This window comes from Oncorhynchus mykiss, chromosome 10, assembly GCF_057628025.1.
Source record: "Oncorhynchus mykiss isolate SJ-2025 chromosome 10, ASM5762802v1, whole genome shotgun sequence".
Taxonomy (NCBI): Eukaryota; Metazoa; Chordata; class Actinopteri; order Salmoniformes; family Salmonidae; genus Oncorhynchus; species Oncorhynchus mykiss.
The window spans coordinates 85348004-85374283 of record NC_143031.1 but is presented as its reverse complement, the minus strand read 5'-3'; the positions used below and the strand labels follow the sequence as shown (position 1 = coordinate 85374283).

General features: G+C 44.9%; 1 protein-coding gene across 1 annotated transcript in view; it reads left to right on the top strand.

The window, feature by feature from the left end:
• Positions 1-24711, top strand: part of LOC118936858 (thioredoxin) — a 28959-nt gene extending 4248 nt beyond the window's left edge. Inside the window, 5 exon segments of the mRNA XM_090188328.1 lie at positions 18382-18486; positions 19061-19077; positions 19079-19118; positions 20190-20255; positions 24505-24711. Of these exon segments, the coding sequence (XP_090044454.1) occupies positions 18382-18486; positions 19061-19077; positions 19079-19118; positions 20190-20255; positions 24505-24567 (291 nt within the window). The 3' untranslated portion in view covers positions 24568-24711.
• Positions 24712-26280: the final 1569 nt, after the last annotated feature.

Here is a 26280-nt window from a genome sequence, read left to right as displayed (position 1 = left end):
CCCCCACCCTACTCCACTATTTAAATACCCTACCATCTAACCCTACACTAAACCCCCCACCCTACTCCACTATTTATATACCCTACCATCTACCATCTAACCCTACACTAAACCCCCCACCCTACTCCACTATTTAAATACCCTACCATCTACCATCTAACCCTACACTAAACCCCCCCACCCTACTCCACTATTTATATACCCTACCATCTACCATCTAACCCTACACTAAACCCCCCCACCCTACTCCACTATTTAAATACCCTACCATCTACCATCTAACCCTACACTAAACCCCCCCACCCTACTCCACTATTTATATACCCTACCATCTACCATCTAACCACCACCCTACTCACTTATATACCCTCATCTAACCCTACACTAAACCCCCCCACCCTACTCCACTATTTAAATACCCTACCATCTAACCCTACACTAAACCCCCCCACCCTACACCACTATTTTAAATACCCTACCATCTAACCCTACACTAAACCCCCCACCCTACTCCACTATTTAAATACCCTACCATCTACCATCTAACCCTACACTAAACCCCCCCCACCCTACTCCACTATTTAAATACCCTACCATCTACCATCTAACCCTACACTAAACCCCCCCACCCTACTCCACTATTTAAATACCCTACCATCTAACCCTACACTAAACCTCCCCACCCTACTCCCACTATTTAAATACCCTACCATCTAACCCTACACTAAACCCCCCCACCCTACTCCACTATTTAAATACCCTACCATCTACCATCTAACCCTACACTAAACCCCCCACCCTACTCCACTATTTAAATACCCTACCATCTACCATCTAACCCTACACTAAACCCCCCCACCCTACTCCACTGCAATTACCATTACCATTACCATCTAACCCTACACTAAACCCCCCACCCTACTCCACTATTTAAATACCCTACCATCTACCATCTAACCCTACACTAAACCCCCCCCACCCTACTCCACTATTTATATACCCTACAGTACTTACCATCTAACCCTACACTAAACCCCCCCACCCTACTCCACTCTCTGAAATACCTACATCTAACCCTACACTAAACCCCCCCACCCTACTCCACTATTTAAATACCCTACCATCTAACCCTACACTAAACCCCCCACCCTACTCCACTATTTAAATACCCTACCATCTAACCCTACACTAAACCCCCCCCACCCTACTCCACTATTTATATACCCTACCATCTAACCCTACACTAAAATAACCCCCCCACCCTACTCCACTATTTAAATACCCTACCATCTAACCCTACACTAAACCCCCCACCCTACTCCACTATTTATATACCCTACAGTTTTACCATCTAACCCTACATAAACCCCCCACCCTACTCCACTATTTAAATACCCTACCATCTTAACCCTACACTAAACCCCCCACCCTACTCCACTATTTATATACCCTACCATCTACCATCTAACCCTACACTAAACCCCCCCCACCCTACTCCACTATTTAAATACCCTACCATCTACCATCTAACCCTACACTAAACCCCCCACCCTACTCCACTATTTAAATACCCTACCATCTAACCCTACACTAAACCCCCCCACCCTACTCCACTATTTAAATACCCTACCATCTACCATCTAACCCTACACTAAACCCCCCCACCCTACTCCACTATTTAAATACCCTACCATCTACCCCTACACTAAACCCCCCACCCTACTCCACTATTTAAATACCCTACCATCTACCATCTAACCCTACACTAAACCCCCCCACCCCTCTACTACTTCTCCACTATTTAAATACCCTACCATCTAACCCTACACTAAACCCCCCACCCTACTCCACTATTTAAATACCCTACCATCTAACCCTACACTAAACCCCCAACCCTACTCCACTATTTAAATACCCTACCATCTACCATATAACCCTACACTAAACCCCCCCACCCTACTCCACTATTTATATACCCTACCATCTACCATCTAACCCTACACTAAACCCCCCCCACCCTACTCCACTATTTAAATACCCTAATCTACCATCTAACTCTACACTAAACCCCCCACCCTACTCCACTATTTAAATACCCTACCATCTACCATCTAACCCTACACTAAACCCCCCACCCTACTCCACTATTTATATACCCTACCATCTACCATCTAACCCTACACTAAACCCCCCACCCTACTCCACTATTTAAATACCCTACCATCTAACCCTACACTAAACCCCCCCACCCTACTCCACTATTTAAATACCCTACCATCTACCATCTAACCCTACACTAAACCCCCCCACCCTACTCCACTATTTATATACCCTACCATCTACCATCTAACCCTACACTAAACCCCCCCCACCCTACTCCACTATTTAAATACCCTACCATCTAACCCTACACTAAACCCCCCACCCTACTCCACTATTTAAATACCCTACCATCTACCATCTAACCCTACACTAAACCCCCCCACCCTACTCCACTATTTAAATACCCTACCATCTAACCCTACACTAAACCCCCCCCACCCTACTCCACTATTTAAATACCCTACCATCTAACCCTACACTAAACCCCCCACCCTACTCCACTATTTATATACCCTACCATCTACCATCTAACCCTACACTAAACCCCCCCACCCTACTCCACTATTTATATACCCTACCATCTACCATCTAACCCTAACCCCCACCCTACTCCACTAATTATAACCATCTAGTCGTACCTCAGGCCAACAGCCTGAAAAGACAGGTCTCTCTCTCTCACACGGGACGTCTCTGATCCTGGAAACCTCAACCTGTCTCTCTCTCTCACACGGGACGTCTCTGATCCTGGAAACCTCAACCTGTCTCTCTCTCTCACACGGGACGTCTCTGACCCTGGAAACCTCAACCTGTCTCTCTCTCTCACACGGGACGTCTCTGATCCTGGAAACCTCAACCTGTCTCTCTCTCTCACACGGGACGTCTCTGACCCTGGAAACCTCAACCTGTCTCTCTCTCACACGGGACGTCTCTGATCCTGGAAACCTCAACCTGTCTCTCTCTCTCACACGGGACGTCTCTGACCCTGGAAACCTCAACCTGTCTCTCTCTCTCACACGGGACGTCTCTGATCCTGGAAACCTCAACCTGTCTCTCTCTCTCACACGGGACGTCTCTGATCCTGGAAACCTCAACCTGTCTCTCTCTCTCACAGGGGACGTCTCTGATCCTGGAAACCTTAACCTGTCTCTCTCTCACAGGGGACGTCTCTGACCCTGGAAACCTCAACCTGTCTCTCTCTCACACGGGACGTCTCTGATCCTGGAAACCTCAACCTGTCTCTCTCTCACAGGGGACGTCTCTGACCCTGGAAACCTCAACCTGTCTCTCTCTCACACGGGACGTTTCTGATCCCCAGCTCCATGGGCACCCTTACAATTAACACATACTACTACTTTCCCCAATGCTACACACTCTTACAACTTCTGCTCTACTCTGGAATCGTACCAGGCTCTGTAGTGACGCCTCTAGCACTGAGATGCAGAGCCTTAGACCTCTGCGCCACCGTAATTCATGATTATATATATCTGAGCCTCTCTATCATCTCTGAGCCTCTCTATCCTCTCTGAGCCTCTCTATCCTCTCTGAGCCTCTCTATCCTCTCTGAGTCCCTCTATCCTCTCTGAGTCCCTCTATCCTCTCTATCCTCTCTGAGTCCCTCTATCCTCTCTGAGTCCCTCTATCCTCTCTGAGTCCCTCTAGCCTCTCTGAGTCCCTCTGAGCCTCTCAAGCCTCTCTCTGTACCTGGCATCCACCAAATACTGCATTGTGTTCTTCCCCCACAATTACAGCACTTAACCTTCCCATGCTTCCTCATTCACTGTAACCACGTGTTCCTCCACACTTGGCACGTCTTGTCATTTCCTTTCCACTGAATACCCTACCATCTACCATCTAACCCTACACTAAACCCCCCCACCCTACTCCACTATTTATATACCCTACCATCTAACCCTACACTAAACCCCCCCACCCTACTCCACTATTTAAATACCCTACCATCTAACCCTACACTAAACCCCCCACCCTACTCCACTATTTAAATACCCTACCATCTACCATCTAACCCTACACTAAACCCCCCCCACCCTACTCCACTATTTAAATACCCTACCATCTACCATCTAACCCTACACTAAACCCCCCCACCCTACTCCACTATTTAAATACCCTACATCTAACCCTACACTAAACCTCCCCACCCTACGCCACTATTTAAATACCCTACCATCTAACCCTACACTAAACCCCCCCACCCTACTCCACTATTTAAATACCCTACCATCTACCATCTAACCCTACACTAAACCCCCCACCCTACTCCACTATTTAAATACCCTACCATCTACCATCTAACCCTACACTAAACCCCCCACCCTACTCCACTATTTAAATACCCTACCATCTACCATCTAACCCTACACTAAACCCCCCACCCTACTCCACTATTTATATACCCTACCATCTACCATCTAACCCTACACTAAACCCCCCCACCCTACTCCACTATTTAAATACCCTACCATCTAACCCTACACTAAACCCCCCCACCCTACTCCACTATTTAAATACCCTACCATCTAACCCTACACTAAACCCCCCCACCCTACTCCACTATTTAAATACCCTACCATCTAACCCTACACTAAACCCCCCACCCTACTCCACTATTTATATACCCTACCATCTACCATCTAACCCTACACTAAACCCCCCACCCTACTCCACTATTTAAATACCCTACCATCTAACCCTACACTAAACCCCCCACCCTACTCCACTATTTATATACCCTACCATCTACCATCTAACCCTACACTAAACCCCCCCACCCTACTCCACTATTTAAATACCCTACCATCTACCATCTAACCCTACACTAAACCCCCCACCCTACTCCACTATTTAAATACCCTACCATCTAACCCTACACTAAACCCCCCCACCCTACTCCACTATTTAAATACCCTACCATCTACCATCTAACCCTACACTAAACCCCCCCACCCTACTCCACTATTTAAATACCCTACCATCTACCCCTACACTAAACCCCCCACCCTACTCCACTATTTAAATACCCTACCATCTACCATCTAACCCTACACTAAACCCCCCCACCCTACTCCACTATTTAAATACCCTACCATCTAACCCTACACTAAACCCCCCACCCTACTCCACTATTTAAATACCCTACCATCTAACCCTACACTAAACCCCCAACCCTACTCCACTATTTAAATACCCTACCATCTACCATATAACCCTACACTAAACCCCCCCACCCTACTCCACTATTTATATACCCTACCATCTACCATCTAACCCTACACTAAACCCCCCCACCCTACTCCACTATTTAAATACCCTACCATCTACCATCTAACTCTACACTAAACCCCCCCACCCTACTCCACTATTTAAATACCCTACCATCTACCATCTAACCCTACACTAAACCCCCCCACCCTACTCCACTATTTATATACCCTACCATCTAACCCTACACTAAACCCCCCACCCTACTCCACTATTTAAATACCCTACCATCTACCATCTAACCCTACACTAAACCCCCCACCCTACTCCACTATTTATATACCCTACCATCTACCATCTAACCCTACACTAAACCCCCCACCCTACTCCACTATTTAAATACCCTACCATCTAACCCTACACTAAACCCCCCCACCCTACTCCACTATTTAAATACCCTACCATCTACCATCTAACCCTACACTAAACCCCCCCACCCTACTCCACTATTTATATACCCTACCATCTACCATCTAACCCTACACTAAACCCCCCCCACCCTACTCCACTATTTAAATACCCTACCATCTAACCCTACACTAAACCCCCCACCCTACTCCACTATTTAAATACCCTACCATCTACCATCTAACCCTACACTAAACCCCCCCACCCTACTCCACTATTTAAATACCCTACCATCTAACCCTACACTAAACCCCCCCACCCTACTCCACTATTTAAATACCCTACCATCTAACCCTACACTAAACCCCCCACCCTACTCCACTATTTATATACCCTACCATCTACCATCTAACCCTACACTAAACCCCCCCACCCTACTCCACTATTTATATACCCTACCATCTACCATCTAACCCTAACCCCCACCCTACTCCACTAATTATAACCATCTAGTCGTACCTCAGGCCAACAGCCTGAAAAGACAGGTCTCTCTCTCTCACACGGGACGTCTCTGATCCTGGAAACCTCAACCTGTCTCTCTCTCTCACACGGGACGTCTCTGATCCTGGAAACCTCAACCTGTCTCTCTCTCTCACACGGGACGTCTCTGACCCTGGAAACCTCAACCTGTCTCTCTCTCTCACACGGGACGTCTCTGATCCTGGAAACCTCAACCTGTCTCTCTCTCTCACACGGGACGTCTCTGACCCTGGAAACCTCAACCTGTCTCTCTCTCACACGGGACGTCTCTGATCCTGGAAACCTCAACCTGTCTCTCTCTCTCACACGGGACGTCTCTGACCCTGGAAACCTCAACCTGTCTCTCTCTCTCACACGGGACGTCTCTGATCCTGGAAACCTCAACCTGTCTCTCTCTCTCACACGGGACGTCTCTGATCCTGGAAACCTCAACCTGTCTCTCTCTCTCACAGGGGACGTCTCTGATCCTGGAAACCTTAACCTGTCTCTCTCTCACAGGGGACGTCTCTGACCCTGGAAACCTCAACCTGTCTCTCTCTCACACGGGACGTCTCTGATCCTGGAAACCTCAACCTGTCTCTCTCTCACAGGGGACGTCTCTGACCCTGGAAACCTCAACCTGTCTCTCTCTCACACGGGACGTTTCTGATCCCCAGCTCCATGGGCACCCTTACAATTAACACATACTACTACTTTCCCCAATGCTACACACTCTTACAACTTCTGCTCTACTCTGGAATCGTACCAGGCTCTGTAGTGACGCCTCTAGCACTGAGATGCAGAGCCTTAGACCTCTGCGCCACCGTAATTCATGATTATATATATCTGAGCCTCTCTATCATCTCTGAGCCTCTCTATCCTCTCTGAGCCTCTCTATCCTCTCTGAGCCTCTCTATCCTCTCTGAGTCCCTCTATCCTCTCTGAGTCCCTCTATCCTCTCTATCCTCTCTGAGTCCCTCTATCCTCTCTGAGTCCCTCTATCCTCTCTGAGTCCCTCTAGCCTCTCTGAGTCCCTCTGAGCCTCTCAAGCCTCTCTCTGTACCTGGCATCCACCAAATACTGCATTGTGTTCTTCCCCCACAATTACAGCACTTAACCTTCCCATGCTTCCTCATTCACTGTAACCACGTGTTCCTCCACACTTGGCACGTCTTGTCATTTCCTTTCCACTGAGCAGCTACACGTCCCATTCTTTAGCATTTAAAACGCTGCAGTGCGTTATGGGACAAATTCTCTTGAACATTTGAAAGCTAAGGAATCCTTTCTGTTGAGGCAAAAACCCCTTCAGCTTTCACTGACAGGCTTTCAGTTCCTCGTGACCTTCGTTCGTACCGATCAATCTGTTGGTTTCTGTCACTCGGCCTCCCTTCACATTGGTCTTTAATATCACACATCCAGGCCGCATCACATCACATCACGGCTGTGATTGGGTGTCCCCTAGGGTGGCGCGCAAATGGCCCAGCGTCGTCCTGGTTTGGCACGGGGGGGGGGGGGGGGCGTCATTGTAAATAAGAATTTGTTCTTAACTGACTTGCCTAGTTTAAATAAAGGTTGAAATAAAATACAATTCCTCGACCTAGTATAAGAACCAGGGACCTGACTGTTAACGTGTTGACTCTACCTAGTATAAGAACCAGAGACATGACTGTTAACATGTTGACTCTCTCCTCTACCTAGTATAAGAACCAGGGACCTGACTGTTAACGTGTTGACTCTCTCCTCTACCTAGTATAAGAACCAGGGACATGACTGTTAACATGTTGACTCTACCTAGTATAAGAACCAGAGACATGACTGTTAACATGTTGACTCTCTCCTCTACCTAGTATAAGAACCAGAGACATGACTGTTAACATGTTGACTCTCTCCTCTACCTAGTATAAGAACCAGGGACAGGACTGTTAACATGTTGACTCTCTCCTCTACCTAGAATAAGAACCAGAGAGATGACTGTTAACATGTTGACTCTACCTAGTATAAGAACCAGAGACATGACTGTTAACGTGTTGACTCTACCTAGTATAAGAACCAGGGACCTGACTGTTAACGTGTTGACTCTCTCCTCTACCTAGAATAAGAACCAGAGAGATGACTGTTAACATGTTGACTCTACCTAGTATAAGAACCAGAGACATGACTGTTAACGTGTTGACTCTACCTAGTATAAGAACCAGGGACCTGACTGTTAACGTGTTGACTCTCTCCTCTACCTAGAATAAGAACCAGAGAGATGACTGTTAACGTGTTGACTCTACCTAGTATAAGAACCAGAGACATGACTGTTAACATGTTGACTCTCTCCTCTACCTAGTATAAGAACCAGAGACATGACTGTTAACGTGTTGACTCTACCTAGTATAAGAACCAGAGACATGACTGTTAACATGTTGACTCTACCTAGTATAAGAACCAGAGACATGACTGTTAACATGTTGACTCTCTCCTCTACCTAGTATAAGAACCAGGGACATGACTGTTAACGTGTTGACTCTACCTAGTATAAGAACCAGAGACATGACTGTTAACATGTTGACTCTCTCCTCTACCTAGTATAAGAACCAGAGACATGACTGTTAACATGTTGACTCTCTCCTCTACCTAGTATAAGAACCAGAGACATGACTGTTAACATGTTGACTCTCTCCTCTACCTAGTATAAGAACCAGAGACATGACTGTTAACGTGTTGACTCTCTCCTCTACCTAGTATAAGAACCAGAGACATGACTGTTAACGTGTTGACTCTACCTAGTATAAGAACCAGAGACATGACTGTTAACATGTTGACTCTACCTAGTATAAGAACCAGAGACATGACTGTTAACATGTTGACTCTCTCCTCTACCTAGTATAAGAACCAGAGACATGACTGTTAACATGTTGACTCTCTCCTCTACCTAGTATAAGAACCAGAGACATGACTGTTAACATGTTGACTCTCTCCTCTACCTAGTATAAGAACCAGAGACATGACTGTTAACATGTTGACTCTCTCCTCTACCTAGTATAAGAACCAGAGACATGACTGTTAACGTGTTGACTCTCTCCTCTACCTAGTATAAGAACCAGAGACATGACTGGTTAACGTGTTGACTCTCTCCTCTACCCAGTATAAGAACCAGAGACATGACTGTTAACGTGTTGACTCTCTCCTCTACCTAGTATAAGAACCAGAGACATGACTGTTAACGTGTTGACTCTCTCCTCTACCTAGTATAAGAACCAGAGACATGACTGTTAACGTGTTGACTCTCTCCTCTACCTAGTATAAGAACCAGAGACATGACTGTTAATGTGTTGACTCTCTCCTCTACCTAGTATAAGAACCAGAGACATGACTGTTAACGTGTTGACTCTCTCCTCTACCTAGTATAAGAACTAGAGACATGACTGTTAACATGTTGACTCTCTCCTCTACCTAGTATAAGAACCAGAGACATGGCTGTTAACGTGTTGACTCTCTCCTCTACCTAGTATAAGAACCAGAGACAGGACTGTTAACATGTTGACTCTACCTAGTATAAGAACCAGAGACATGACTGTTAACATGTTGACTCTCTCCTCTACCTAGTATAAGAACCAGAGACATGGCTGTTAACATGTTGACTCTACCTAGTATAAGAACCAGAGACATGGCTGTTAACGTGTTGACTCTCTCCTCTACCTAGTATAAGAACCAGAGACATGACTGTTAACATGTTGACTCTCTCCTCTACCTAGTATAAGAACCAGAGACATGACTGTTAACATGTTGACTCTCTCCTCTACCTAGTATAAGAACCAGAGACAGGACTGTTAACGTGTTGACTCTCTCCTCTACCTAGTATAAGAACCAGAGACATGACTGTTAACGTGTTGACTCTCTCCTCTACCTAGTATAAGAACCAGAGACATGACTGTTAACATGACTGTTAACTCTCCTCTACCTAGTATAAGAACCAGAGACATGGCTGTTAACGTGTTGACTCTCTCCTCTACCTAGTATAAGAACCAGAGACATGACTGTTAACGTGTTGACTCTCTCCTCTACCTAGTATAAGAACCAGAGACATGACTGTTAATGTGTTGACTCTCTCCTCTACCTAGTATAAGAACCAGAGACATGACTGTTAACGTGTTGACTCTCTCCTCTACCTAGTATAAGAACTAGAGACATGACTGTTAACATGTTGACTCTCTCCTCTACCTAGTATAAGAACCAGAGACATGGCTGTTAACGTGTTGACTCTCTCCTCTACCTAGTATAAGAACCAGAGACAGGACTGTTAACATGTTGACTCTACCTAGTATAAGAACCAGAGACATGACTGTTAACATGTTGACTCTCTCCTCTACCTAGTATAAGAACCAGAGACATGGCTGTTAACATGTTGACTCTACCTAGTATAAGAACCAGAGACATGGCTGTTAACGTGTTGACTCTCTCCTCTACCTAGTATAAGAACCAGAGACATGACTGTTAACATGTTGACTCTCTCCTCTACCTAGTATAAGAACCAGAGACATGACTGTTAACATGTTGACTCTCTCCTCTACCTAGTATAAGAACCAGAGACAGGACTGTTAACGTGTTGACTCTCTCCTCTACCTAGTATAAGAACCAGAGACATGACTGTTAACGTGTTGACTCTCTCCTCTACCTAGTATAAGAACCAGAGACATGACTGTTAACATGACTGTTAACTCTCCTCTACCTAGTATAAGAACCAGAGACATGGCTGTTAACGTGTTGACTCTCTCCTCTACCTAGTATAAGAACCAGAGACATGACTGTTAACGTGTTGACTCTCTCCTCTACCTAGTTAACGTGTTGACTCTCTCCTCTACCTAGTATAAGAACCAGAGACATGACTGTTAACATGTTGACTCTCTCCTCTACCTAGTATAAGAACCAGAGACATGACTGTTAACATGTTGACTCTCTCCTCTACCTAGTATAAGAACCAGAGACAGGACTGTTAACGTGTTGACTCTCTCCTCTACCTAGTATAAGAACCAGAGACATGACTGTTAACATGTTGACTCTCTCCTCTACCTAGTATAAGAACCAGAGACATGACTGTTAACGTGTTGACTCTCTCCTCTACCTAGTATAAGAACCAGAGACCTGACTGTTAACATGTTGACTCTCTCCTCTACCTAGTATAAGAACCAGAGACATGACTGTTAACGTGTTGACTCTCTCCTCTACCTAGTATAAGAACCAGAGACATGGCTGTTAACATGTTGACTCTCTCCTCTACCTAGTATAAGAACCAGAGACATGACTGTTAACATGTTGACTCTCTCCTCTACCTAGTATAAGAACCAGAGACATGACTGTTAACATGTTGACTCTCTCCTCTATCTAGTATAAGAACCAGAGACATGACTGTTAACATGTTGACTCTCTCCTCTACCTAGTATAAGAACCAGGGACATGACTGTTAACGTGTTGACTCTACCTAGTATAAGAACCAGGGACATGACTGTTAACGTGTTGACTCTCTCCTCTACCTAGTATAAGAACCAGAGACATGACTGTTAACATGTTGACTCTCTCCTCTACCTAGTATAAGAACCAGAGACAGGACTGTTAACATGTTGACTCTCTCCTCTACCTAGTATAAGAACCAGAGACATGACTGTTAACATGTTGACTCTACCTAGTATAAGAACCAGAGACATGACTGTTAACATGTTGACTCTCTCCTCTACCTAGTATAAGAACCAGAGACATGACTGTTAACGTGTTGACTCTCTCCTCTACCTAGTATAAGAACCAGAGACATGGCTGTTAACATGTTGACTCTACCTAGTATAAGAACCAGAGACATGACTGTTAACGTGTTGACTCTCTCCTCTACCTAGTATAAGAACCAGGGACATGACTGTTAACATGTTGACTCTACCTAGTATAAGAACCAGAGACATGACTGTTAACATGTTGACTCTCTCCTCTACCTAGTATAAGAACCAGAGACATGGCTGTTAACATGTTGACTCTACCTAGTATAAGAACCAGAGACATGGCTGTTAACGTGTTGACTCTCTCCTCTACCTAGTATAAGAACCAGAGACATGACTGTTAACATGTTGACTCTCTCCTCTACCTAGTATAAGAACCAGAGACATGACTGTTAACATGTTGACTCTCTCCTCTACCTAGTATAAGAACCAGAGACAGGACTGTTAACGTGTTGACTCTCTCCTCTACCTAGTATAAGAACCAGAGACATGACTGTTAACGTGTTGACTCTCTCCTCTACCTAGTATAAGAACCAGAGACATGACTGTTAACATGACTGTTAACTCTCCTCTACCTAGTATAAGAACCAGAGACATGGCTGTTAACGTGTTGACTCTCTCCTCTACCTAGTATAAGAACCAGAGACATGACTGTTAACGTGTTGACTCTCTCCTCTACCTAGTTAACGTGTTGACTCTCTCCTCTACCTAGTATAAGAACCAGAGACATGACTGTTAACATGTTGACTCTCTCCTCTACCTAGTATAAGAACCAGAGACATGACTGTTAACATGTTGACTCTCTCCTCTACCTAGTATAAGAACCAGAGACAGGACTGTTAACGTGTTGACTCTCTCCTCTACCTAGTATAAGAACCAGAGACATGACTGTTAACATGTTGACTCTCTCCTCTACCTAGTATAAGAACCAGAGACATGACTGTTAACGTGTTGACTCTCTCCTCTACCTAGTATAAGAACCAGAGACCTGACTGTTAACATGTTGACTCTCTCCTCTACCTAGTATAAGAACCAGAGACATGACTGTTAACGTGTTGACTCTCTCCTCTACCTAGTATAAGAACCAGAGACATGGCTGTTAACATGTTGACTCTCTCCTCTACCTAGTATAAGAACCAGAGACATGACTGTTAACATGTTGACTCTCTCCTCTACCTAGTATAAGAACCAGAGACATGACTGTTAACATGTTGACTCTCTCCTCTATCTAGTATAAGAACCAGAGACATGACTGTTAACATGTTGACTCTCTCCTCTACCTAGTATAAGAACCAGGGACATGACTGTTAACGTGTTGACTCTACCTAGTATAAGAACCAGGGACATGACTGTTAACGTGTTGACTCTCTCCTCTACCTAGTATAAGAACCAGAGACATGACTGTTAACATGTTGACTCTCTCCTCTACCTAGTATAAGAACCAGAGACAGGACTGTTAACATGTTGACTCTCTCCTCTACCTAGTATAAGAACCAGAGACATGACTGTTAACATGTTGACTCTACCTAGTATAAGAACCAGAGACATGACTGTTAACATGTTGACTCTCTCCTCTACCTAGTATAAGAACCAGAGACATGACTGTTAACGTGTTGACTCTCTCCTCTACCTAGTATAAGAACCAGAGACATGGCTGTTAACATGTTGACTCTACCTAGTATAAGAACCAGAGACATGACTGTTAACGTGTTGACTCTCTCCTCTACCTAGTATAAGAACCAGGGACATGACTGTTAACATGTTGACTCTACCTAGTATAAGAACCAGAGACATGACTGTTAACGTGTTGACTCTCTCCTCTACCTAGTATAAGAACCAGGGACCTGACTGTTAACATGTTGACTCTCTCCTCTACCTAGTATAAGAACCAGAGACATGACTGTTAACATGTTGACTCTCTCCTCTACCTAGTATAAGAACCAGAGACATGACTGTTAACGTGTTGACTCTCTCCTCTACCTAGTATAAGAACCAGAGACATGACTGTTAACATGTTGACTCTCTCCTCTACCTAGTATAAGAACCAGAGACATGACTGTTAACATGTTGACTCTCTCCTCTACCTAGTATAAGATCCAGGGACCTGACTGTTAACATGTTGACTCTCTCCTCTACCTAGTATAAGAACCAGAGACATGACTGTTAACGTGTTGACTCTACCTAGTATAAGAACCAGAGACATGACTGTTAACATGTTGACTCTCTCCTCTACCTAGTATAAGAACCAGAGACATGACTGTTAACATGTTGACTCTCTCCTCTACCTAGTATAAGAACCAGAGACATGACTGTTAACATGTTGACTCTCTCCTCTACCTAGTATAAGAACCAGAGACATGACTGTTAACGTGTTGACTCTCTCCTCTACCTAGTATAAGAACCAGGGACATGACTGTTAACGTGTTGACTCTCTCCTCTACCTAGTATAAGAACCAGGGACATGACTGTTAACGTGTTGACTCTACCTAGTATAAGAACCAGAGACATGACTGTTAACGTGTTGACTCTCTCCTCTACCTAGTATAAGAACCAGGGACAGGACTGTTAACGTGTTGACTCTACCTAGTATAAGAACCAGAGACATGACTGTTAACATGTTGACTCTACCTAGTATAAGAACCAGAGACATGACTGTTAAAGTGTTGACTCTCTCCTCTACCTAGTATAAGAACCAGAGACATGACTGTTAACGTGTTGACTCTCTCCTCTACCTAGTATAAGAACCAGAGACATGACTGTTAACATGTTGACTCTCTCCTCTACCTAGTATAAGAACCAGAGACAGGACTGTTAACGTGTTGACTCTCTCCTCTACCTAGTATAAGAACCAGAGACATGACTGTTAACATGTTGACTCTCTCCTCTACCTAGTATAAGAACCAGAGACATGACTGTTAACATGTTGACTCTCTCCTCTACCTAGTATAAGAACCAGAGACATGACTGGTTAACGTGTTGACTCTACCTAGTATAAGAACCAGAGACATGACTGTTAACATGTTGACTCTACCTAGTATAAGAACCAGAGACATGACTGTTAACATGTTGACTCTACCTAGTATAAGAACCAGAGACATGACTGTTAACGTGTTGACTCTCTCCTCTACCTAGTATAAGAACCAGAGAGATGACTGTTAACATGTTGACTCTACCTAGTATAAGAACCAGAGACATGACTGTTAACATGTTGACTCTACCTAGTATAAGAACCAGAGACATGACTGTTAACGTGTTGACTCTCTCCTCTACCTAGTATAAGAACCAGAGACATGACTGTTAACATGTTGACTCTCTCCTCTACCTAGTATAAGAACCAGAGACATGACTGTTAACATGTTGACTCTCTCCTCTACCTAGTATAAGAACCAGGGACATGACTGTTAACGTGTTGACTCTACCTAGTATAAGAACCAGAGACATGACTGTTAACATGTTGACTCTCTCCTCGACCTAGTATAAGAACCAGAGACATGACTGTTAACATGTTGACTCTCTCCTCGACCTAGTATAACAACCAGAGACATGACTGTTAACTTGTTGACTCTCTCCTCTACCTAGTATAAGAACCAGAGACATGACTGTTAACATGTTGACTCTCTCCTCTACCTAGTATAAGAACCAGAGACATGACTGTTAACATGTTGACTCTCTCCTCTACCTAGTATAAGAACCAGGGACATGACTGTTAACGTGTTGACTCTCTCCTCTACCTAGTATAAGAACCAGGGACATGACTGTTAACGTGTTGACTCTCTCCTCTACCTAGTATAAGAACCAGGGACAGGACTGTTAACGTGTTGACTCTCTCCTCTACCTAGTATAAGAACCAGAGACATGACTGTTAACATGTTGACTCTCTCCTCTACCTAGTATAAGAACCAGGGACATGACTGTTAACGTGTTGACTCTACCTAGTATAAGAACCAGGGACATGACTGTTAACGTGTTGACTCTACCTAGTATAAGAACCAGAGACATGACTGTTAACGTGTTGACTCTACCTAGTATAAGAACCAGAGACATGACTGTTAACATGTTGACTCTACCTAGTATAAGAACCAGAGACATGACTGTTAACATGTTGACTCTCTCCTCTACCTAGTATAAGAACCAGAGACATGACTGTTAACATGTTGACTCTACCTAGTATAAGAACCAGAGACATGACTGTTAACGTGTTGACTCTCTCCTCTACCTAGTATAAGAACCAGGGACATGACTGTTAACGTGTTGACTCTCTCCTCTACCTAGTATAAGAACCAGAGACATGACTGTTAACATGTTGACTCTCTCCTCTACCTAGTATAAGAACCAGGGACATGACTGTTAACGTGTTGACTCTCTCCTCTACCTAGTATAAGAACCAGAGACATGACTGTTAACATGTTGACTCTCTCCTCTACCTAGTATAAGAACCAGGGACATGACTGTTAACGTGTTGACTCTACCTAGTATAAGAACCAGGGACATGACTGTTAACGTGTTGACTCTACCTAGTATAAGAACCAGAGACATGACTGTTAACGTGTTGACTCTACCTAGTATAAGAACCAGAGACATGACTGTTAACATGTTGACTCTCTCCTCTACCTAGTATAAGAACCAGAGACATGGCTGTTAACATGTTGACTCTACCTAGTATAACAACCAGAGACAGTAGACCCGCTATAACAGACCCGCTATAACAGACCCGCTATAACAGAACCAGTAGACCCGCTATAACAGACCGAGTAGACCCGCTTTAACAGACCCGCTATAACAGAACCAGTAGACCCTCTATAACAGAACCAGTAGACCCGCTATTACAGAACCAGCAGACCCTCTATAACAGAACCAATAGACCTGCTATAACAGAACCTGTAGACCCGCTATAACAGAACCTGTAGAACCACTATAACAGACCCGCTATAACAGAACCAGTAGACCCACTATGACAGACCCTCTATAACAGAACCTGTAGACCCTCTATAACAGACCCAGTAGACCCGCTATAACAGACCCGATATAACAGAACCAGTAGACCCGCTATAACAGACCCTCTATAACAGAACCAGTAGACCCGCTATAACAGACCCACTATAACAGAACCAGTAGACCCGCTATAAGACCCACTATAACAGACCCGCTATAACAGAACCAGTAGACCCGTTATAACAGACCCGCTATAACAGACCCAGTAGACCCGCTATAACAGACCCGCTATAACAGAACCAGTAGACCCGCTATAACAGACCCGCTATAACAGACCCGCTATAACAGATCCAGTAGACCCACTATAACAGAACCAGTAGACCCGCTATAACAGACCCGCTATAACAGACCCGCTATAACAGACCGAGTAGACCCGCTATAACAGACCTGCTATAACAGAACCAGTAGACCCGCTATAACAGACCCGCTATAACAGAACCAGTAGACCCGTTATAACAGACCCGCTATAACAGACCCAGTAGACCCGTTATAACAGACCCGCTATAACAGAACCAGTAGACCCGCTATAACAGACCCGCTATAACAGACCCGCTATAACAGATCCAGTAGACCCGCTATAACAGACCCGCTATAACAGACCCGCTATAACAGACCGAGTAGACCCGCTATAACAGACCCGCTATAACAGAACCAGTAGACCCGCTATAACAGACCCGCTATAACAGAACCAGTAGACCCTCTATAACAGAAGCTGTAGACCCGCTATAACAGACCCTCTATAACAGAACCAGTGGACCCTCTATAACAGAACCAGTAGACCCACTATAACAGACCCGCTATAACAGAACCAGTAGACCCGCTATAACAGACCCGCTATAACAGAACCAGTAGACCCTCTATAACAGAACCAGTAGACCCTCTATAACAGAACCAGTAGACCCACTATAACAGAACCAGTAGACCCACTATAACAGAACCAGTAGACCCTCTATAACAGAACCAGTAGACCCTCTATAACAGAACCAGCAGACCCTCTAGAACCGAACCAGTAGACCCACTATAACAGAACCAGTAGACCCACTATAACAGAACCAGTAGACTCTCTATAACAGAACCAGTAGACCCACTATAACAGAACCAGTAGACCCGCTATAACAGACTCTCTATAACAGAACCAGTAGACCCACTATAACAGTGATTACACAAACACACCCCGACACACTTTCAGAGATCTGTTGGCAATAAAGGTATTGAAGTACCATACTAGTTATGGTGTGTTTTGACAGTGTGTGTGTGTGTCTGTGTGTGTGTGTGTGTGTGTCTGTGTCTGTGTCTGTGTCTGTGTGTGCGTGTCTGTGTGTGCGTGTCTGTGTGTGTCTGTGTGTGTCTGTGTGTGTCTGTGTGTGTGTGTGTGTGTGTGTGTGTTTCCCAGGAGGGCTTCGACAAGGCCCTGGAGGAGGCAGGAGATAAGCTGGTGGTGGTGGACTTCACAGCCACGTGGTGCGGCCCCTGTCAGAGCATCGCTCCTTTCTTCAAGGTGACCTAATCCACCTTGTATTTAAATAGGAGATACTTAACTGCACTTTCTACTGGGTGTTGGAGTGTTGGTCCTCTTTGGAATGGGATGTGGAGGAACGGGATGTGGAGTAAAAATGATCTGACTTAATTTCCCTCTTCTTCTCTAAATCCTCTTTTCTCTTCATCCTCTGTCCTCCGGTCTTCCTCCCCTCTTCTCTCGATCCTCATCCTCTGTGTCTGTCTCTCTCTCTCTCTGTCTCCCTCTGTCTGTCTCTGTCTCTCTCTCTGTCTGTCTGTCTCTCTCTCTCTCTCTGTCTCTCTCTCTCTCTCTCTCTCTATCTCTCTGTCTCTCTCTCTCTCTCTGTCTCTCTGTCTCTCTCTCTGTCTCTCTGTCTCTCTCTCTGTCTCTCTCTGTGTCTCTCTGTCTCTCTCTCTGTGTCTCTCTGTCTCTCTCTCTCTCTGTCTCTCTCTGTGTCTCTCTGTCTCTCTGTCTCTCTCTCTGTCTCTCTGTCTCTCTGTCTCTCTCTCTGTCTCTCTGTATCTCTCTCTGTGTCTCTCTGTCTCTCTCTGTCTCTGTCTCTCTCTCTCTCCAGGGTCTGTCTGAGAATTATCAGTGTGGTCTTCCTGAAGGTTGACGTGGACGACGCACCGGTGAGCAACAGATCTGGGATCAGCCATCTGATCACAGCCTTTATCCATACAGCAACAGTATTAACAGATCTGGGATCAGCCATCTGCCCATGATCACAACCTTTATCCATACAGCAACAGTATTAACAGATCTGGGATCAGCCATCTGCCCATGATCACAGCCTTTATCCATACAGCAACAGTATTAACAGATCTGGGATCAGCCATCTGCCCATGATCACAGCCTTTATCCATACAGCAACAGTATTAACAGATCTGGGATCAGCCATCTGCCCTTAATCACAGCCTTTATCCATACAGCAACAGTATTAACAGATCTGGGATCAGCCATCTGCCCTTAATCACAGCCTTTACAGCAACACTGGTCTGATGTAACTAACTTGTCTCTGTCCTTTCTCTTTTTCTCTGTTGCTCTTGGTTCTCTGGCCCTTTCCTTTCTCTCTCTCCTCCCTCCCTCGCTCTCCTTCTATCTCTCTGTCCCTCTCTCTCTCTCGTTCTGTTTCTCTCTCCTCCCTCGCTCTCCTTCTATCTCTCTGTCTCTCTCTCTCTCTCGTTCTGTTTCTCTCTCCTCCCTCACTCTCCTTCTATCTCTCTGTCCCTCTCTCTCGTTCTGTTTCTCTCTCTCCTCCCTCGCTCTCCTTCTATCTCTCTGTCCCTCTCTCTCTCTCGTTCTGTTTCTCTCTCCTCCCTCACTCTCCTTCTATCTCTCTGTCCCTCTCTCTCATTCTGTTTCTCTCTCTCCTCCCTCTCTGTCCTTGTCTCCCCCTCCTCCCTCTGTCTCCCCCTCCTCCCTCTGTCTCCCCCTCCTCCCTCTGTCTCCCCCTCCTCCCTCTGTCTCCCCCTCCTCCCTCTCTGTCTCCCCCTCCTCCCTCTCTGTCTCCCCCTCCTCCCTCTCTGTCTCTCTCTCCTTCCTCTCTGTCCTTGTCTCTGTCTCCCCCTCCTCCCTCTCTGTCCTTGTCTCTGTCTCCCCCTCCTCCCTCTCTGTCTCCCCCTCCTCCCTCTCTGTCTCCCCCTCCTCCCTCTCTGTCTCCCCCTCCTCCCCCTCCGTCTCCCCCTCCTCCCTTTCTCCAGGATGTGGCCAGTTTCTGTGACATCAAGTGTATGCCAACATTCCACTTCTACAAGAACCAGAAGAAGGTAGGAGGAGTCTGCTGGTAGTCTTAAAGAGACAGTTCCTCACATAAACTAGAAGGTCGGAGGAGTCTGCTGGTAGTCTTAAAGAGACAGTTCCTCATTTAAACTAGAAGGTCGGAGGAGTCTGCTGGTAGTCTTAAAGAGACAGTTCCTCATTTAAACTAGAAGGTAGGAGGAGTCTGCTGGTAGTCTTAAAGAGACAGTTCCTAATTTAAACTAGAAGGTAGGAGGAGTCTGCTGGTAGTCTTAAAGAGACAGTTCCTAATTTAAACTAGAGGGTACGAGTCTGCTGGTAGTAAGGTAGGAGGAGTCTGCCGGTAGTCTTAAAGAGACAGTTCCTAATTTAAACTAGAAGGTAGGAGGAGTCTGCTGGTAGTAAGGTAGGAGGAGTCTGCTGGTAGTCTTAAAGAGACAGTTCCTCATTTAAACTAGAAGGTAGGAGGAGTCTGCTGGTAGTAAGGTAGGAGGAGTCTGCTGGTAGTCTTAAAGAGACAGTTCCTAATTTAAACTAGAAGGTAGGAGGAGTCTGCTGGTAGTCTTAAAGAGACAGTTCCTAATTTAAACTAGAAGGTAGGAGGAGTCTGCTGGCAGTCTTAAAGAGACAGTTCCTAATTTTAACCAGAAGGTAGGAGGAGTCTGCTGGTAGTCTTAAAGAGACAGTTCCTAATTTAAACTAGAAGGTAGGAGGAGTCTGCTGGTAGTCTTAAAGAGACAGTTCCTCATTCAAACTAGAAGGTAGGAGGAGTCTGCTGGTAGTAAGGTAGGAGGAGTCTGCTGGTAGTCTTAAAGAGACAGTTCCTAATTTTAACCAGAATGTAGGAGGAGTCTGCTGGTAGTCTTAAAGAGACAGTTCCTAATTTAAACCAGAAGGTACGAGTCTGCTGGTAGTAAGGTAGGAGGAGTCTGCTGGTAGTCTTAAAGAGACAGTTCCTCATTTAAACTAGAAGGTAGGAGGAGTCTGCTGGTAGTCTTAAAGAGACAGTTCCTAATTTTAACTAGAAGGTAGGAGGAGTCTGCTGGCAGTCTTAAAGAGACAGTTCCTAATTTAAACTAGAAGGTAGGAGGAGTCTGCTGGTAGTCTTAAAGAGACAGTTCCTCATTTAAACTAGAAGGTAGGAGGAGTCTGCTGGTAGTCTTAAAGAGACAGTTCCTAATTTAAACTAGAAGGTAGGAGGAGTCTGCTGGTAGTCTTAAAGAGACAGTTCCTAATTTAAACTAGAAGGTAGGAGGAGTCTGCTGGTAGTCTTAAAGAGACAGTTCCTCATTTAAACTAGAGGGTACGAGTCTGCTGGTAGTAAGGTAGGAGGAGTCTGCTGGTAGTCTTAAAGAGACAGTTCCTAATTTAAACTAGAAGGTAGGAGGAGTCTGCTGGTAGTCTTAAAGAGCCAGTTCCTAATTTTAACTAGAAGGTAGGAGGAGTCTGCTGGTAGTCTTAAAGAGACAGTTCCTAATTTTAACTAGAAGGTAGGAGGAGTCTGCTGGTAGTCTTAAAGAGACAGTTCCTAATTTTAACTAGAAGGTAGGAGGAGTCTGCTGGTAGTCTTAAAGAGACAGTTCCTCATTTTAACTAGAAGGTAGGAGGAGTCTGCTGGTAGTCTTAAAGAGACAGTTCCTAATTTTAACTAGAAGGTAGGAGGAGTCTGCTGGTAGTCTTAAAGAGACAGTTCCTCATTTAAACTAGAAGGTAGGAGGAGTCTGCTGGTAGTCTTAAAGAGACAGTTCCTCATTTAAACTAGAAGGTAGGAGGAGTCTGCTGGTAGTCTTAAAGAGACAGTTCCTCATTTAAACTAGAAGGTAGGAGGAGTCTGCTGGTAGTCTTAAAGAGACAGTTCCTCATTTAAACTAGAAGGTAGGAGGAGTCTGCTGGTAGTCTTAAAGAGACAGTTCCTAATTTTAACTAGAAGAAGGTAGGAGGAGTCTGCTGGCAGTCTTAAAGAGACAGTTCCTAATTTTAACTAGAAGGTAGGAGGAGTCTGCTGGTAGTCTTAAAGAGACAGTTCCTAATTTAAACTAGAAGGTAGGAGGAGTCTGCTGGTAGTCTTAAAGAGACAGTTCCTAATTTAAACTAGAAGGTAGGAGGAGTCTGCTGGCAGTCTTAAAGAGACAGTTCCTAATTTAAACTAGAAGGTAGGAGGAGTCTGCTGGTAGTCTTAAAGAGACAGTTCCTAATTTAAACTAGAAGGTAGGAGGAGTCTGCTGGTAGTCTTAAAGAGACAGTTCCTAATTTAAACTAGAAGGTAGGAGGAGTCTGCTGGCAGTCTTAAAGAGACAGTTCCTAATTTTAACCAGAAGGTAGGAGGAGTCTGCTGGTAGTCTTAAAGAGACAGTTCCTAATTTAAACTAGAAGGTAGGAGGAGTCTGCTGGTAGTCTTAAAGAGACAGTTCCTCATTCAAACTAGAAGGTAGGAGGAGTCTGCTGGTAGTAAGGTAGGAGGAGTCTGCTGGTAGTCTTAAAGAGACAGTTCCTAATTTTAACCAGAATGTAGGAGGAGTCTGCTGGTAGTCTTAAAGAGACAGTTCCTAATTTAAACCAGAAGGTACGAGTCTGCTGGTAGTAAGGTAGGAGGAGTCTGCTGGTAGTCTTAAAGAGACAGTTCCTCATTTAAACTAGAAGGTAGGAGGAGTCTGCTGGTAGTCTTAAAGAGACAGTTCCTAATTTTAACTAGAAGGTAGGAGGAGTCTGCTGGCAGTCTTAAAGAGACAGTTCCTAATTTAAACTAGAAGGTAGGAGGAGTCTGCTGGTAGTCTTAAAGAGACAGTTCCTCATTTAAACTAGAAGGTAGGAGGAGTCTGCTGGTAGTCTTAAAGAGACAGTTCCTAATTTAAACTAGAAGGTAGGAGGAGTCTGCTGGTAGTCTTAAAGAGACAGTTCCTAATTTAAACTAGAAGGTAGGAGGAGTCTGCTGGTAGTCTTAAAGAGACAGTTCCTCATTTAAACTAGAGGGTACGAGTCTGCTGGTAGTAAGGTAGGAGGAGTCTGCTGGTAGTCTTAAAGAGACAGTTCCTAATTTAAACTAGAAGGTAGGAGGAGTCTGCTGGTAGTCTTAAAGAGCCAGTTCCTAATTTTAACTAGAAGGTAGGAGGAGTCTGCTGGTAGTCTTAAAGAGACAGTTCCTAATTTTAACTAGAAGGTAGGAGGAGTCTGCTGGTAGTCTTAAAGAGACAGTTCCTAATTTTAACTAGAAGGTAGGAGGAGTCTGCTGGTAGTCTTAAAGAGACAGTTCCTCATTTTAACTAGAAGGTAGGAGGAGTCTGCTGGTAGTCTTAAAGAGACAGTTCCTAATTTTAACTAGAAGGTAGGAGGAGTCTGCTGGTAGTCTTAAAGAGACAGTTCCTCATTTAAACTAGAAGGTAGGAGGAGTCTGCTGGTAGTCTTAAAGAGACAGTTCCTCATTTAAACTAGAAGGTAGGAGGAGTCTGCTGGTAGTCTTAAAGAGACAGTTCCTCATTTAAACTAGAAGGTAGGAGGAGTCTGCTGGTAGTCTTAAAGAGACAGTTCCTCATTTAAACTAGAAGGTAGGAGGAGTCTGCTGGTAGTCTTAAAGAGACAGTTCCTAATTTTAACTAGAAGAAGGTAGGAGGAGTCTGCTGGCAGTCTTAAAGAGACAGTTCCTAATTTTAACTAGAGGGTACGAGTCTGCTGGTAGTCTTAAAGAGACAGTTCCTAATTTTAACTAGAAGGTAGGAGGAGTCTGCTGGCAGTCTTAAAGTGGCAGTCAGCAGTTCCTAATCTTAAACCACGTTGTGACACATTCTGCTGTAAGAAGCTCTATTGAAACTGAGACTCGGAGATATGAGGTTGAACTACGGGACAGGAAACGGCAGAGAAGTTTCCTGGCGCTTCACATCTCTTCGTTTGTTGTGGAAACGGACCCCATTATTCCCATATTGTTTGTTTACTTCGTGCATCGCTGACTCTACTTATACATACAATTGGTTGATTCATTGGTTGATTCATTGGTTGATTCATTTATTTGTTGGTTGTTTGATTTGTTGAATAAGTGATTTGATTCATTGATTGGTTAGGTGATTGATTCATTTATTTGTTGATTGGTTGATTTGTTGAATAACTGATTTGATTCATTGATTGGTTGATTTGTTGAATAACTGATTCGATTCATTGATTGGTTAGGTGATTGATTCATTTATTTGTTGATTGGTTGATTTGTTGAATAACTGATTTGATTCATTGATTGGTTAATTTATTTGTTGATTTGTTGAATAACTGATTTGATTGGTTGTTGTGTTCCAGGTGGAGGAGTTCTCAGGGTCCAATCAGGCCAAACTGGAGGAGCTGGTCAACACTCACAAATAAACACACACCCGTCTGTCTCCGCTCCTCTCTCTCACCTGTCTGAGGACAGTTGTCTCCTCTCCAACTCTCCTCTGTCTCAATTCACCTGAGGACGCCCCAAAGCCTTCCACCCTCTCCTCAACTGATTTGACAGGATGCCTGAATGCCTTCCACCCAATCCTCCCTTTCTCTTCCCCCAATCCTCCCTTTCTCTTCCCCCAATCCTCCCTTTCTCTTCCCCCAATCCTCCCTTTCTCTTCCCCAGTCCTCCCTTTCTCTTCCCCAATCCTCCCTTTCTCTTCCCCCAATCCTCCCTTTCTCTTCCCCCAGTCCTCCCTTTCTCTTCCCCCAATCCTCCCTTTCTCTTCCCCCAATCCTCCCTTTCTCTTCCCCCAATCCTCCCTTTCTCTTCCCCCAGTCCTCCCTTTCTCTTCCCCCAGTCCTCCCTTTCTCTTCCCCCAATCCTCCCTTTCTCTTCCCCCAATCCTCCCTTTCTCTTCCCCCAATCTACATAGAATATGCCTTTCACTGTCTGTTTTCCCTCCTCCTTCTCCCCGTCTCCCTCCTCTCTCCCCGTCTCCCTCTCTCTCCCCCCCGTCTCCCTCTCTCCCACCCCGGTTTCTCTCTCCCCCCGTCTCCCTCTCTCCCACCCCGGTCTCCCTCTCTCCCACCCCGGTCTCCCTCTCCCCCCCCCGTCTCCCTCTCTCCCACCCCGGTTTCTCTCTTCCCCGTCTCTCTCCCCCCCCCCCCCCCCGGTCTCCCTCCCTCCCACCCCGGTTTCTCTCTTCCCCGTCTCTCTCCTACCCAGGGATGGATCAATAATGTATAATAATAATAAACAATTTGTATTAAAATGCTTTTTCTCTTTCCTTAAACGTATATTTTCATTAATGTACATCGTGCTATAAATGTATAATTAGTCTGTTTTAAAAAAATATATTTTCCAAATCATTATTGGTTACATTCTACCATGTTATTACCACAGATAAGAAACGTCTAGAGTCCTTCTGCCGAACCTGATTGTTTTTGTCACACTGCCCTCTGCTGGTAGCACTGCAAAACATCACTCAATCAAATCAAGAATATCATTTTTAGAAATGTAATCATGGTTTTGCTAAATAGAATGTCGATTTTTACTTACTTGAATGAATCTGATGCATGTGAATGGAAGCCTGCGTGTAACGGGTATGAAATGGCTAGCTAGTTAGCTGGGCGGTGCGCTAATAGCGTTTCAATCGGTGACGTCACTCGCTCTGAGACCTGTAACAGTTTTAGTTTCCGGTCCTCTCTCCTCCTCGCCCCAACCTTGGCCTCTGCACACATCGACAACAGCCACCGTTACGCATCGCTCCACAAACGCCGCGGGCGGCCCTTTGCAGAGCAAAGGGGGGAACAACAACTTCAAGGTCTCGGAGCGAGTGACGTCACTGATTTTGAAACGCTGTTTAGCGTGCACCACCCGCTAACTAGCTAGCCATTTCATACCTGTTGCATGTTGTAGAAACTTACAAAGATTTAAACACTTTTTTTTCAATTGAACCTTTTATTTAACTAGGCTAGTCAGTTAAAAACAAAGTCTTATTTACAATGATGGCCTAACGTGGAACAGTGGGTTTAACTGCCTTGTTCAGGGTACTTGTCCGCTCGGGATTCGACCCAGCAACCTTTCGATGACACCCAGTCTACATGACACAGAACTGGGGACGTTTTCAGCTTCCGGGAATTCTGTCCAGA